A 16,698-nucleotide genomic window follows, 5' to 3' on the forward strand; every position below is an offset into this window, starting at 1 on the left:
TGTAGAAAGCTGTCATGCTTGCTATACCTTCTCATACAGCATTTAATTGGTTACCCAGAATTTACATGTTGTGTGAATTCATAACTCCTGTCTATTTCAACAATCAAAGGATTATTTAATTAAAGAATCAATCCTTATTGCATTAATTTATCTTAGATTTGTAATAGACCACTAAAAGTATATGTGAGTTTGGTTGAGTTAGGTTTTATGTCATCGGCGTTTAAGCTGAGATATTGGAGTAGAATTCATAAATTATTAATTTAGTCATAAATAATATTTTTAATTAGAGTTAGGCTCTGCGTAGTTAGGTTATTCAAATTTATAAATAATTCAATATTTATAAATAATTTTAAATATAATTATCATTTAATAATTAACTTTTATTTGAGTAAATTTAATCATTAACTTATTTCAACTTTAATAATTACTTAGATCATTGTTCTTTTTATGTATTACTAGCTTATAACCCGTCGCCGTCGATTATAATATTTTTTATTTTATTGTATATATATCAAATTTAATTTTTTAGTTTGAAAATAAAATTATAATAGAATAATGTGGTTAAATAAATTTTTTATCTAACAGTCGAATAAATAATTAATAATTGATCCTGTCAAATGGATAGCTAAAAATTAGATCGAACATATATATTTTAATAAGAATCTTAAAATATGTTTTTTTACATGTTGCAATTTAAGAATACCTATAAACCTGGATATAAACCAACCAATGAACCTTTTAATTTTCGTTATTAATAATTAATAATATAATATAGAACATATTATGAGTTAAAAAGACGCGTATACCCAAATAGGCAATACCGATCCATCATATTAACCTAATTTTTAATGTTTTGGTTTAAAAAATAATAGAAAATACATTATAATGTTTTATTAATTAAAGACGTTCATGGGTCGAATATTAACCGGCTCACCAAACTCGACTGACCGGCCGAACAATAAACTAACTGAGCTTTTCATGTTTCGGCTTTAATGGTATAATAATATATAGTATAATATAGATTTATAATATTACTTTTAAAGTGAGACCATTGAGGTATTTTAAAATAAGGTTAATGTAGCCCGTGTTAATTATAGAAGCTCGGCTTTTTAGTTAGATTATCTAAAAAAGATAATGTGTTTTAGTTAAAAAGGTAATTATTATGTTGCTCGATGTTATTTTGAAAGATTGAGTTTTTTTATTTAGAAAATATAAAAAAGATGGTATATTTTAGTTTAAAAAAATAAATGATTATATAAATAGACCCGTATTTTAGCCTAAATAACGACCGACCGAACTTTCAATGTTTCGACTTTAACAGTATAGTATAGATATTATTATACACGTCTGGCGATTTACATGAATAATTGTTCAATCTTTTAATTAAAAGACTAATGTTGTAGTGTATAATCTCTATGTTATCGAATGTTTATAAATATTATTGAAAAAATTATTAACACGTCATCCAATTCTGGATATCAATACTCTAATATATTTTATATTCCAAAGAAAATTTGGTAATATAATTAAGGAATTAAGAAACTAAAGTAACACAAGAATTTTGTTGAAATTATATTATATTTTTATCTATAATAAGTACTATCAAAAGTTTATCATCCATTCAATCATACACGTAACAAATAAGCACAGTTAGATTTGAACAAAATTATGTTCTATTCTATAAAACAACTCATATCTACTTGCATATTTTTGATTTTTTTTTTAATCCAAAACAAATTCTACCTTTCACATGTTTGTGATTTTTCTTAATTCAAAATAAATATTTTCTACCAGTTTTAATTGTCGAAACATATAAATCACACCGTCCCAAAATTATTTTTATCTAATATATTTTCCAACATACTAAATAAAAATAATATTATGCACAATATTAAGATTAATAAGTCGAATTTATGTGAGAAACGAACACAAAAATCTATTCTTAATCCAAATCAAATTTTACCTTTTGCTTGCATGTTAAGATATTTTTACTTAATTCAAAACAAATTATGTTTATCAATTTTAATTCTAGAATCATATAAATTTTTAGAAAAATAAATAAATCACATTAGGTATCATAATTCTAATATAAAATATATTTATAAATATAATCTAATAGAAGTTGGCATCACATATATAAAACCATGCTATACAAATACATATCAACCAAAAAATTAGGAGAAAGACGTTAAATTATCATAATAGATGTTGATATCACATACAAAATTCTCAGATACATATACAAATTAACCAAAAATATTATAAATAGCAGAATCTTCAACATCCGACACAATATCAAAATCTTTCAAATATAAAACTGGTCAAGATTTTGAATATAAATCACTCTACATCAGGCTCACGAGAGGCTCATTAATTTCTCCCATCATCTTCGTAAATATCATGTTGTAAACTTTTGTTAATATCAAAAAATGAATATATCATAAGAATAAAAGACGAGCATACGATTTCATGAAAAATATTTCAATAGATACATAAAAGAATAACAAAGACCTAATCATAATAAATGATGTTGCGAACAATATAACAATGCTACTAAACAATAAACAAACACGAACCATATGCGTATATTTTAATCATTATGTTTAAATTGCAAGGATGGCAATTTATGGGTATGATTCAATTTTGACAAAATTCAAATCCAAATTGACTAGTTATTTTTAAAACCATCGAATTGAAATTGAAGTTCAAAAACTAAAACCAAATCACAGATTTTCGGTAGGTTCAGTTTGAACCGAAATCCAAATATATAAGAAGTACTAAAAGATATATCTAAAACATAAATTCATAAACAAGTTGTTTGTTCAAAAATTAATATATTCTCAAATTATTATGTGCATATTAAAATTATATAAAAGTATAGATAAAAATATACTAGAATTTGTATAAATAGTCATGAACTTATTCTCTCTCAAAAACTAGGATTTGAAGAGCTCTCTTTTTCTTTATTTTTGTCCTTTTTCAAGCTAGTCGAAGGGTCGCGAAAAACCTCAACCACTTTGTTTTCTTTTTCCATTTGTCATTGATCAATATGACGCGATTTTTTTTGGGTGTTTTCGTGTATATCCTTTTGGAGTGATTGTTTTATCTCTTCTCTAGAGTGTTTCATTATATATTTGTTTAGTTATATTTAGATTTATTTGACATTGGATCTGTGAGAATTATTCTATTAAGATTTTTAGAGATTTGGAAAGCCAGCGTCAAATCTGAGCCAATAGTAATTATAAAAAAGAGCTTATTTTTTACAATCAAAGATTGTCATATAATAGAGGTATACACTTTAGACATGTCTGGTATCCAGCATGTAGCATGTGGATAGTTGTGATACTACTCCAATTTTAGTTTAATCGATTAGGATTTCTGAACACATTTTTGTGTGATAAAGTCAACTGTGAGGTTATTGCTTTATCGAACTTTAGTGTAATTTGGATCGCTTGAAATATTTTATTTGGATTTGGATCCAGAACTTAGCAGGTACAGAGAGGCATCTATGTGTTAAATGATAAGAAAACGAAACATGTAATTATTTTTAATATGTTACTTGTATCGCAACTTGCTCGTATCTGTAGTGACGGATTTATTCCGTCTGTATTATAATCTGAATGATGAAGTGTTTCATACAAGAGAATATTAAAACATCATATGCATTCATACATTTCACAGCACATGCTATATTGCCACTGTATGTCAAGACTTCTAAAAGTGTCAAAATAATAAATATCTGAATTCTATATGGCCAGAGGAAATATATCAGATATCCTATATCCCAACGGAATACAATGAAAAAAAAGCATATGTATTTCCAAGTAATAGTAACTCTCTACTTTCTACTGTAATCTATACCCACAACCAAATACAAAACAAATTTTAGCAAACTCCGGGTCACAACCAAATGATTTACAACTAAAACAAACTAAACGATATATAAAGAAATTGCTTAATCTTTGTTGTAAAAGTATCTTTACAATTAGAGGAGCCAGCATTGGCTAATTTGCATGTAATTTAACTTAATACGACGCAGTGCTATGCAAACCTTTCTGAGTTTAGGATGAACTGTGAGATTGTAAAAAGTATAAGTTATAATTGAACAGCTAAGCATGGACCAAATAACTAGAAATGGAAAAATCAAAATTCAGTCCAGATTTTGAGAGGTCTAAATAGTTCTCAAAATCGACCTTTAATCAAAGTTAAGAACTAGATATTCCAAAACCATGGAGTTTAGCTGAAAAGCATAACTAACAATTTTGAACTTTTGATCTGTGGGATCTTGGCTGGAGACCTGAAATATGTGCTTAAACAAAAATCTGAAGTAAGACAGGGAAATTTTGTTCAAAATACATCTTCGAGCAAGTCACTTCCTTTCACTCATCTTACAAGGACTTATCTGACTATTGAAGCAAGAAGACTCAGGAAGGCATCAGCAGTTGAAGTTGACGGCCGGTGACGGTTACAAGGGTTAAGTTGAAAGGTAATTGTACCCACACAGGATGATGATTGTTGTAAAATTGTCTCAGTAAGCAATTCTTACACCCCCTGAAATTTGTGTACGAGAGTTGTATTCGTCAAAATGTTCATTTCAAACAAAATTGTCATCAGCTTGTCAGCTCGATCAAAAGGCATGGGCCGGTTCTTCCATTTGTGCTTCTAATCATATATACAGAGGGTGAAGACAATGGACAAAAACTCACTTTGGCAGTTGGGTCCATGCGAGTACGGGTTCTATGTCTCTGTGTAGTTGCTTGGTGAGTCCTGCACTTTATTTGGTATGATATAAAAGTTACGATGAAGTATAGAACAATTATAAGCATTGTAATTAACAACCACTATCCGGGCAAAGTAGCGAGAGAAAAAGCAAGTTGGGATCTCAGGAGTCACTTCTAGAGTATATTACAAAAGAAATTCAACCAGAACTTGTTTCTCAACTGACAGACTCAAAGCAAAGAGTACTATTTTTTTGACCAAGTTATGGTTTCTTTGAAGTTGTCCTATATGTTTCTGACATGCAACATATTATATTTTAAACATTATATACTTTGTTGCTAACATATTTGTGTAAAGCTCATTGGATCCTCGTTTGCTGATTCCCTAAATGGACAATCACACAATTTTTAGCCAATAAACAAAGGGCGCACAGTAGAAAAAAGGACATAAAACTAACACAAGTGACAAAGAGATAGTGCCTTATCTAACTAATAAACTGCAGCAAGTAAGAACAGAGAGATCAAATTGGTAAAAAAATTTGCTTTTCAAGTTGTGGAAGATAGTAGCACACTCACCAAACACAATATAAACAAAAACTCAAATTAACAGCATGTGCCCAAGTGATACTTAAGCACCAAGAAAGACTTGCAGAAGCTAATACATATTTTAAAACTTGAACTTACAAGCTGTTTGAGAAGGGTTAGTGGTCAATCAATAAAGCTTGGAAGACAGTCCCAAAACTAGAAACTAAATACTTTCTTCACGTCAAGAAATACCAACCCACTTTCTAAATGCCTGGACATATTCAATTCTATTACTTTGAACCTCATTTTTAGCATTGGAAGCTTCCAAGTTCCTGTAAAGAGCCTTATGATACTTTAGAAACTCTCTTTTATACATCCATTTGTCCATGAACATCCCATGGTCCTTCATGTGACTAATGATCTCCATTACTCGTTCAAAGTATCCACCGCGAATAAAATTATACAGTAACAAGTCATACAAATCCCTGTGACATGCTAGACTACCACTCTCCATATTCCTTTTGATGTCACCCCATATGATTGTAATTTCACGATACATATTCAAAGAGGAATAGCCAGAAATCAGAGTAAAGAAAGTTAACCGTGTGGGATGTATACTCATCTCCTGCATTCTTCTGTATGCCTTCACTGCGTCATCAATCATATTCGCTTTCATGAAGAAGGAGATAGAGGAGTTGAGCTCGTTTACCACAAATGAGGTCTCTTCTTGCTCTTTAATTATTTCTCGCACTAGAGAGTTAGCCAAATCTGACTTATCACATATTGATACTGCCTCTGCATGTGAAGTTTTCTTTTCGTGAAGGGAAAGAAATGTAGAGTAGATCAACTCACTGGACATATTTCCAAAGACCCCAGCTTTCTCGGTTTGTTTAGTCAGAGCTTCTGCTTCTCTAAACATCTGTTGTTTGTAATAAGCTTTGAAAAGTGATAAATAAGAATTCATCCCCAACGGTACCCCCATCGAGTCCAAATCCTCCAAAATGTCATGGGCAGTTTCTAGCCATCCAATGTGAATACAGGCATCAACAACACCCGAACATAAATTTTCTCCTTGCACTGAAGTAACATTCTTCTCAATGCTAATTAAAAGCTTTGAGAGGTCGCTAATCCTTCCAGATCTCTTGAATATACTGATGATCGTAGCAAGTGCTTTGTTGCTGAGAACAAGTTTGCCTTTTTGGTGTAGAATAAGCTCCTGCTTGCCTTCAACCTGAACGACTGGATCCTTCTGTAGCACCTGAGGTGAAATTTGTAGTTTTAACCCACTTTTGAGATTTTGTGAACCAATAGGGACAAGACAAGGGTTCTGTGGTTTCATTGTATCGTCTTGACAAGAAATAGACACCTGATGTTTATACATGTCCATTATCAAACTAGAAGCAGAATCTACATCATTAAATTTCAAATGCAAGTTCAGGAGACTGTCAAAAAACTGTTGATAATGATGAACAAAACGATATGAAACCTTCTCAACATGATCTTTAAATTTCTTCAGCTCATCCCTCTGATAATTCATTTCATGGATTTGAGCAATTGCAGTGATGGTGTATACATCAGCTACAACCCCTACTTTTGCCATTAAATCAATTATCTGTTGACCTTTCAAATAGGATCCAAACCTTACACAAGCATCAAGAACAAGATTAAAAGTCACAGTATCAACCTTTATTTGATTTTCACCAGAAGATGTTTTTGTACATTCACAAATCTCAAACAATATATTTGACGCCAAAAACATCCCAATCTCCGTGTTCACTAAATGAAGAAATATCAACCCCAACATATTCATCTCCGGTAACCACTCCTTCTCAAGCATCAACCTGAGAATTTTAGAGGCATCAACCGGCATTTGAGCTCGTGCCAACGACAGCGACAAATTAGTCAACAAACACGGACGAAGCAGATCTGATTTCCCTTTCCGAATCAAAGACACTAAAGCACAAGCTCTTCGAAGCCACTTGGCATCAGAAGAGTAACACAGCTTGGTAACAAGCTTACTCATCACATTCCTTTCAGGAAACCCATACAATTTCTTAAACCCTTTATACGAATCCCACGCCTTATCCAAATCATGATCTTTCAAACTAATTTCAAGTTTCCTCAGCAGAAGTGTCTGAGAAGAACTTTCCCACCAAACCCTTTCTACATTACTACTTGTACAGCAAAGATTCGAACAAAAAGACAAAGGGTATCCATATCTAACACATGGCACTTGAATAATCTTCAGGTCTTTCACAAAAACTAAAGTAAAAGAAGAAACTTTTAGAGATAAAGAACAATTCTTGGCAAGATAATCAAGGGTAAATTTTGTTAGCAGTTGTGCCATTGACCACAGACTATATTAAAGATAAACACAATTAGCAAAGACCCATGTCAAGAAAACTGGGTTTTCTAACATTCATTATCAACAACGTTTCATCACTTACATACACATATGAAGATGAGGGGAACAGCCCAGAAATTAATTCCTCGAAAGGAACAAAAGCTGAGCAGATTGAGAAGTACAAGAACACCAGTTGAGCCGCTTGTTTCATGGTGGTAATCGACGCTTGTTTTGAGGTCTTTTCTTGACAATTTTATATTTTGTTAGGGATATTTAATTTAATGTTTTTTTAAAAAAGTAAACATAAATTAGGGATCAATCAGGTATTTATTATTATTTTTTAATTAAGGACTTGTTAGGGTTTTTTTTTAAATGTACTCTATATTTTATAATTTTTTGGATGTAAATGTAAAATATGTGTTTTTTTCATGTGTCATAAAATTAAGGACTATTTCAAAAAAAGTAAAATTTGATGTACTTTTCTATAATTTCCTACATTAACGCATCCTCCTTTCTAAATCAACAGTTACAAGGCTAGTGCTATGCTTGACTTGAAATCTGTGTCTTCGCTATATTCCACACCACTACTATTCCCACCGTCCTCAAATTCTATATCATCCCCTAGCTTTTGTGTTTTGTGCATTCTGGTATTAGATTTTTTTGTTGGCGAGTGTGGATTGTTATAAGTTCATTCAAATTAAAATGATCAACATACAATTTAGTTTTTCAATATGGCTTACACAACGCAACCAAATCCCTAACTGATAAAATATGACCATCACACCTAAAATATACTAGTGCCTCATCATACTCATACTTCTTAGTAAAACCTTTTAAATCATGAAAACTTAAAGTAACTACGAAAATCATGGATCACTTCAACTTTACCACCCATATACTTAACATTAGGAGGGGGACTGAAATCACCGTGGTGATGAAAGTACAAAGTAGACATACTGTCAATTCAAAAAACATATAGAAGTATACACATATCATCTACATCACAAACACAAACAATACATTCATACACACATTAAAAACATTTATACAGCTGAGTTAAGGTTCATACTTGGTAATACATGTCGAAGATGATGTATGGAATGTTCAAAATCCAAGTCGATTGAAAGATTTTGATCGAATTCAGCCTTGCCCTAAAATTCGCCCAACTCCCCCACCCCCACAAATTCAACTTCTCCTCGACTTTACTTGCCCTGAAATTAAAATCAACGGCTTTATTTTTGTTTGGAGTTTTAACAATTGACCCGCTTACATGTCTGCTATATCATCTTCCAAGTGGCATAAACGTGTGTCCACATAGCCTAAACGTTAAAGTCATGGTCCCGTTAGGTCAACATAAAAAGTTAACAACGCTGTCACTACTAGTTAGTATAGTGATACACTTGAGATGCCGATAACTAGAGTGAGACAATTGATACTAGCCCTTCAGTTGATTGAGCATTTTGAGATTTAATCCAATTGGTTTATAGTTTGTATTTAAGAGTTGGTTTGTATTTGATCACTAGCATTCTCTTTGGAGCGACCTTATATCGCTTGATGGCTTCTTCAAGTTTCAGTTTCTCACCCCCCGACCTTAGCATCCTCTCGTAGTTTCTTCACTTTTTGGTGAACAGGTTTGTCTAAAAGAGGTTTGTGAGGATGTTCTTTTTAAAGTCAAGCGTATTCCAAATTTTCGGTAAGTAATTGAAAAGATGTGGATGTACAGGACCTCTTGTTTCTGACAACGAGTGCGTCCACGTGAGCTTATAGGTGATATACAAGTTGCTAATAGGAAGAAATAATACGAAGCTCAATGTACCTATGTGTGAGGATCAAGTTCCTCATTTTACTTCATGACAAGGAGGAACCAGGGGATAGTTGTTGTACCCAAATATTAGTATAGCAATATTGGAGGCCCCTAGTCAGGTATTGGCCCAATTTACTAAGTGGTGATAAGTTGTAGGTCCATAATGGAATTATTTTGTGCTAAGAAAATAGGTTCTAAAAGGAGGTTCATAGCTGACAAGAAACCTTCTTGGAAACTAAGGAGTTGAAACTATCTAGGATGCTCTTAAAATGGTTATAAGAGCTCATTAGTGGAGTGAGAACAACTCAAAGGTAAATGCTTTTATACAATTACAATGAGGTTCCTTGATGGCCTGGAACCTATTTAGATTCGATCATTAGGGTGTCACTTGAGTAGCTCCCAGAATGAATAAATGGGGTTGTTTATGGAGCTCCACATGGTCAATTTAGAGGTCCACAACTTTTGTAGGAAGATAGGAAGTTCGCAGTAAACAGCTTCTTACAGGGCAAGAAGCTACCCAGCAGAGTCCTATTAGAAGACATAGACAACTTTCTAATATTTAGGAACACGTTCTTATAGGTATTATATCACATATTTACTACGTATTCAAGGATAATAGCGAGGAATTGATGATAAACTTGAAGGCTAGAGGCTGGGTACATCAAGGATGTTAAAGTTCACAATTCTTCCTTTACAAAGACTCCAGAATCTCCCCAAACACTATGAAATTAGTGTCTTGATGAGAGTTATCTACTGGAGATCTGTTCTTTGAGGATACAAAATCATGGGAAAACATGACTTAGAGTATAAGTCATAGAGACTTGATGGAATAGAACTACGGTGAGCTTGATCTCCTATATAAAGGAGTATGAAGGCACTTTACGGGGAATGGTATCATTCTTGTGAGGTCGAGAGCACCTTACACTTGAGAGATACACATCTCTGGTCGATTTAGAATGGCTGTGCAGAGAGTTGTATCGCTCTATTCACCAGAAATCTGTAAACACAACGCTTACCATTTCTTAAACACAACCCATATTCTTCGGAAGGGTGATCGTAAACCTCATTTTGGGCGGTTATTCTCTTCCGATTTTTCCGTGTTGAAATGAAGGTGTTGTGCCATTCCTCTATCAGCAAATAGTATGATATAACAAATGCTAGATAAAAACTAATATTTAAATAAAACTAGAAATCATTATTCAATATAATCACTAAATTGAAAATTTACTAGATTGTAGATAAATTTTTAAAAATCTAAAAATATTATCTAAAATACTAGAATTTTGAATATTTCATTTTAATGTAATACCAATTATTAAAAATGTGTGAAACTCAATATATAATATTTTAAAGATTTCGACTAACGATATAGTGAAATTTCTGATAAACATTTTCAAATTAGTGACTCGTATGAGTCAGTTTTGTAATCAATGACTCATTTGATACATTTAACGCAGTAAGTGGCCTACTTCATAATCAACATGATAATTAATTATTCAATATAGTCACTAAATTGAAAATATTATTTTTACTTCGTATATTACACCACCCATTCACCAGCCTTCCGTCACCGCCCAACCCCAATCGACCTGCCCTCTTCCAGGACATTACTTTTCTCCCGTGCCTCACCTCTTTCCGCCCACCCCATTGTCATCTCTAGCGTCATCCGATCTTCTACCATTCTTCTTTCCTCGCTTCTTCTCCAACTATCACACTTCTTATTCGCCGCTAACCTCTCTCTCCCCGACCTCTTGATCGATCTATATATTTTAACTAATTCTTTTTGATAAGTAAACATACGCACTAGTGTCAGTGGTGGCTAGAATCGAAGGAAGTAATCGTAGTGGTACAAGGTAGTGACCAGTGGTTCATTTTTATATGTATTTTGTAAGTGAAAAAGGTGAATAATTGCTAATTAAATATTCATTTATTTGTTTGATGAAAAATTATACATTTAAAATAACTACTATAATTTTTTCAAAAAAAAAAACGCACATGATGACCTAATTTATAATTATAAAAAGTTAAATGGTAAATTTGTTGTTTTAATTAAAAATTATCATATTTTATTATAGTTAATCATATTATAATATGAAAAAGTTTAATCGATAAAATGAGAAAACTATTGATATATATATATATATATATATATATATATATATATATATATATATATATATATATATATATATAGGGAAGTGCTCAAATACAAACTAAGTTAGTGTACAAACTACAAACTCAATATAAGCTCTTGGATGAATCTAATCCAATGGCCCCGCAGGGGCAACCACACACCAGTTAATATACACCCTGTCACATATGATCCGCAGATTCCCCTCCGTTTTTAATTTGAATTTTCCCGTTAATCGGTGAACTTTTTTTGAAATCCGACTTCACTGTATTTTTGTTCATCTCGCAACGATCAATTTCCATACCATATGTGCTATATTTCGATTTGATTTAGAGACTTTTTAATTTTAGTTTGTAGTTTGTACGTTAAGATGGTTTGTACCAGAGTAGGACCCTATATATATATATATATATATATATATATATATATATATATATATATATATATATATATATATATATATATATAGAGTCATGCTCCAATGAGAACCATTATTAATGTGAGATATGGGATCCAATCCTAACCATTCAATTTATACATTACATCAATCTCTCACCACACATTAATTTTTAATATTTAATTATTTTATCACCATCTATCATTCTAATTCCACCACCTACCACCTCCCACCACCGCCGACCATCATTTCCGGCCACCACCACCTCCGGCGACCACCGAAAAATCACCACCGACAAACATAAAATCACCACCGTCAAACCGAAAATCACCACCGGAAAATTAAAAATCACCGCTGCAAAACTGAAAATCACTGTCTGAAAACGAAAATCACCACATCACCACCATCTACAGACCACCTCCACCATCCACAAACACCCTAAATCTGAAAATTCACCAACTACAAAACAAAATCAGTGCTAGAAAACAAAAATCACCACTGTAAAATATAAAATCATCATCAGTAAAGGAAAAAATCAACTCCAGAAAAATAAAATCACCAACGCCAAAACAGAAATTACTAAGCGGAGCAAAACAGATCCAACAATAGCGTCTCCGGCGACGCCACCACAACACCCATTTCAACGCATATCCACCTTCAAACACCGCCCCTCCACCACCGATTAACCCTTTCTTCCCCTATCTCCTCTTTTGCCTCCGATCCCGTCTTCTCCTTCTTCCTTTTCGCTGAAAACTCCACCTCCTTCTTCTTCACCGGCTCCTCCATCGCCACCGCCAAGAAGCTCCACACCAACATCATGACGGAAATCGATGGTTTGGCCTGGTGATGTTCCAAAAGAATCGCGGTGAAAGAATCAAATAAGCAGTTGATCGTGTCACTAGGAAGGCGGCTGCGACGACTTAGTGGAAGCGACGTCGTAACAGTCGTGGGGAGTGGAGGAGAAGCAGTGGTGGTTGGTGAGGGAGGTGGATGCAAGAAAGATGAAAAATGAAATGGGCAGAGATGAAGTCACGGGAGAGAAAGGAGATTATGGAGAAATAAGGGGCTGGGATTAAAAGTTGTATTATAAAATAGAGGGCTGAGATTAGATCTCATATCTCACATTAGTTGGGGTTCTCATTTGAGCACTTGCCTATATATATATATAGGGGTTTATTCCACTAGAAACTAAATTAACCTAGAAACTAGAAACTAGTCCCTGACCAGTTTTTCATCACTGTTCTTAACTACATAAATCACTCATTAGTATATCAGAAATCACTAATTTATATATGCAAAAATCTGACAAATATAGATGTATAAATACACATATATACAACGTACATCATCATCATCTTCAATCATACTACATTGATGAAACTCCTGGCATCATTATCAACCCCTCCTGCCTTCACTTACAACCATGATTTTTGCTTATCACCGTCTGTCATCATAACTTGCCACTACCAATGACTATTTACCATCACCACATACCTCATCCCGCCATTTTCTACCATGATCACATACCTCTTACAACTATAATTGATCATCAATAATCGACCGCCAATGTCAATCCTAAGTAAATTTTCTTCAATTATTAAAAATAAAAAACTGATGAATATACTGTATAAATTAGTGATTAACAGCAGAGAAACTAGTGATTTCTGTAGTTATAAACAGTGGTTCAAGGAGTGGTTTCTATTTTCTAGAATAATATTGGTTTCTATTTGATCACTTGTATATATATATATATATATATATATATATATATATAGGCAAGTGCTCAAATACAAACTCCTTATTGTACAAACGTACAAACAATCACTAAATGACTTGAACAGAATCACTAAATGATTGAACATAATCACTAAATCTACCAGGGGGTCTGACCCCCTGATGGAGAGATAAGGGGAGGGGAGCACTTACGGGGCGGCATAAACGAGTGGTGGTGCAGCGCGGTCGACGGCAGCCGTGACACCGACGCGAGGGCAGTGCTAGAAACATGATTGAGGGAGAGAGACACGATGGAGGGAGATAAGAAAAGCAGTGGTGAATGTGTGTGTGTACCACTGGTCGGTGAGCGAACAACCAGAAAGTGAGAGAGCCGCTGGCAGTGGTGGTGGTTGGTGGTGGGTGAGAGTGTGAGGCGTTGGGTAGGGATGAGCGTGGTTCGGTTTGGTTCGGTTTCGACCGAAAACCAAACCGTAACCATATTAATTCGGTTTCTAAAATCCAAAACCAAAACCAAACCAAATAATATTGGTGCGGTTCGGTTTTATTAATTCGATTTCGGTTTGAAATGGTGCAGTTTCGGTTTAAAAACCAAATAATAAAAAATAGTACCAAAAGAGTAATCACAGAACAAATCACACGGAGCTCCAGATTTAAAATGCTAGTGAAACCATGTCAAATAGATCCCTGTGCATTGCTTCTGGGAACAGCAAGAAGCCAATAGTAACTTTCGAAATGGCCTCTATTAATGTCCTTTAAATCCCAACTCTGCTTTCCACCTTTGCTTGTAACAAAATCTACACTGCTCAAAATTAAACTAGCCAGTAAACTGGCCACCAGGAGCAACCTGTCAGAATACAATCTGCACAAAGAATACTGCCAGCAACACTCAACAGCATAATTGTAAAATACTGCTAGCAATTTGGATAATAAAAATGATGCATAACAATCTGATTAAGATACAGAATTTAAAAAAACATAATACAGGGCTAAAGCATGCCCGTTTCAAGCACTGACTATTATGCAGCAGACCAGCAGTCCAGGAACAAAACATGCAGTTTGTTACAAATTCCTCCGGATCAAAAACTAACAGAACAGATTATGCAACTAATTAGAAAGAAAGTCTTTTCAAAGTAGAACAGAACAGAAAGGCAACAGTGGTAGGCTCAAGGCTGGTAGCAATCATGAATCAGTAGATTGAGATCTACTGATTGAGAGCTAGGTCATTAGAAGTGGCATTTCATCAAAGTGCTCCCATGCTTGTGAAGTTCTCTTTTTTCGCTTTCTTACATCTTTATCATCCTCTTTATCATCCTCTAGGTTTAGTGGATTCTGAAAATCATCAATATTCAACAAGCGCGTCTCAACAAAACACAAGAAAAAAATATAAATACATACAACTACATAACATTATAAGTATGTACCTCTTTTGTAGCTTCTAAGTTTTCCTCATTTGTGACTTTGAAAGTTTCTTCAGTGTGCTCCATTGAAGACAACAGCAGGCCAGCAGCTCGAGTCGAGAGAGAACAGAAGACCTAATTTAGTAGAAAACAGTCGGCTCGCTGTGTGTATTGTGTAAACTGTAATGTGACAATGGGTATCTCTGTTGGACTAACTCTGGGCCTGCAATTATATTAAAGTCCAAAGACAGTGGATACTAACAATTAATAATGGGCTGGGTTACAAATAAACTTGGCCAGCAGCATAAAAATTATAATATAATTTATAAAATTAAATTAAGATATTATTATTATATATATAATTTAATATATATATATATATAATTAATTCTATTCGGTTCGGTTTGGTTTATATTCGGTTTTAAAAAATTTAAAACCAAACCGTAACCATATTATTGGTTCGGTTTCTATTCGGTTTGGTTATTAAATGGTTCGGTTTTTAATGGTGCGGTTTTGTTCGGTTTTTTATGGTTTCGGTTTCGGTTTCTGGTTCGGTTTTGCTCATCCCTAGCGTTGGGCAGTGGTGCTGGGCGTGTTGGTTGGTGGTGGATGGTGGAGAGAGAGTGTGACGCTGGGCAGTGGTGGTTGGTGGTGGGTGGGGTGGTCGTGGTGGTGGTGATTGGAGGTGATTGTGGTGACGGGGATGATGTATGTATGTATGTATGTATTTGTTAAATTAAAATCTGGTAATCACTAAATATTATTGTCATAATCACTGGTTTGTACGTTTGTACAATAAGGAGTTTGTACTGGAGTAAGACCCTATATATATATATATAGGCACTTGCTCAAATGAGAACTTTCTTAAAATGAGAACCGTGAGAACTTTTCTAATTTATCAATATCTCATTCATTTGAAGGGCCCCGCCAGGGGCACCTTCACAAAAAATGTATATAATTAAGGTCTCCACCTAGCTAGCCGAAAAAAAAAAAATAAAAAAAAATCATTGATGACGTGGCAGTGGACTTTTTTTTTGAATTTTTTTTGATTTTTTTTTTTTTGACTAGTTAGGAAGAGACTAGTTTTATATACACTTTTTATATTGGGTACCCACTAGTTTGATGTTTAGATTAGTCAAAATATGATAAATTAAGGAAGTTCTCACGGTTCTCATTTTAAGAAGTTCTCACTGGAGTAACACTCTATATATATATATATGAATATAAAAGTTTAATACTTATATTATATATGAAAATCCAAAATTTATGAGACGGATCGGGGTTATGATACACGAATCATTGAACCTATCCCGGTCCTAGATATTTTTTATATATTTTTTTAGTATCGTGTGGTTCGGTACGGTTTTGATTACCGCATCGTAAAATTATCAATTCGGTTTCTAAAATCAAAAATAAAAAATCAAAACCAAACCATATATAATGGTGAGGTTCTGTTTTCCGAAATCGGTTTCGGTTTTAAATGATGTGATTTCAATTTCAAAACCAAATATATAGATTCTTTTTAATATATTTATTAAAATGCAATATGAATATACAAATAATGATATAATATTAACATAATTTAAATATATAGAATAAAGTATCCATGAGTGATGGCAACGTCACAACCTCACAAGCATCTCCAATA

General features: G+C 33.4%; 1 protein-coding gene across 2 annotated transcripts; it reads right to left on the minus strand.

The window, feature by feature from the left end:
- Window positions 1–4,079: 4,079 nt before the first annotated feature.
- Window positions 4,080–7,817, minus strand: LOC108215332 (pentatricopeptide repeat-containing protein At4g17616). Of its 2 annotated transcripts, none has more exons than XM_017387784.2 (2): window positions 5,403–7,817; window positions 4,080–4,767 (listed from the first exon to the last, which is right to left on the minus strand). In XM_017387784.2, the coding sequence occupies exon 1, from the start codon at window positions 7,588–7,590 to the stop codon at window positions 5,485–5,487; it is 2,106 nt and encodes a 701-aa protein (XP_017243273.1). In that variant the 5' UTR covers window positions 7,591–7,817; the 3' UTR covers window positions 4,080–4,767; window positions 5,403–5,484. The 2 variants fall into 2 exon arrangements, with proteins under 2 accessions (XP_017243273.1, XP_017243274.1); XM_017387785.2 differs by having other exon boundaries at window positions 4,080–4,772.
- Between the last annotated feature and the right edge of the window lie 8,881 nt (window positions 7,818–16,698).

Source organism: Daucus carota, chromosome 3 (genome assembly GCF_001625215.2).
Source record: "Daucus carota subsp. sativus chromosome 3, DH1 v3.0, whole genome shotgun sequence".
Lineage (NCBI taxonomy): Eukaryota > Viridiplantae > Streptophyta > Magnoliopsida > Apiales > Apiaceae > Daucus > Daucus carota.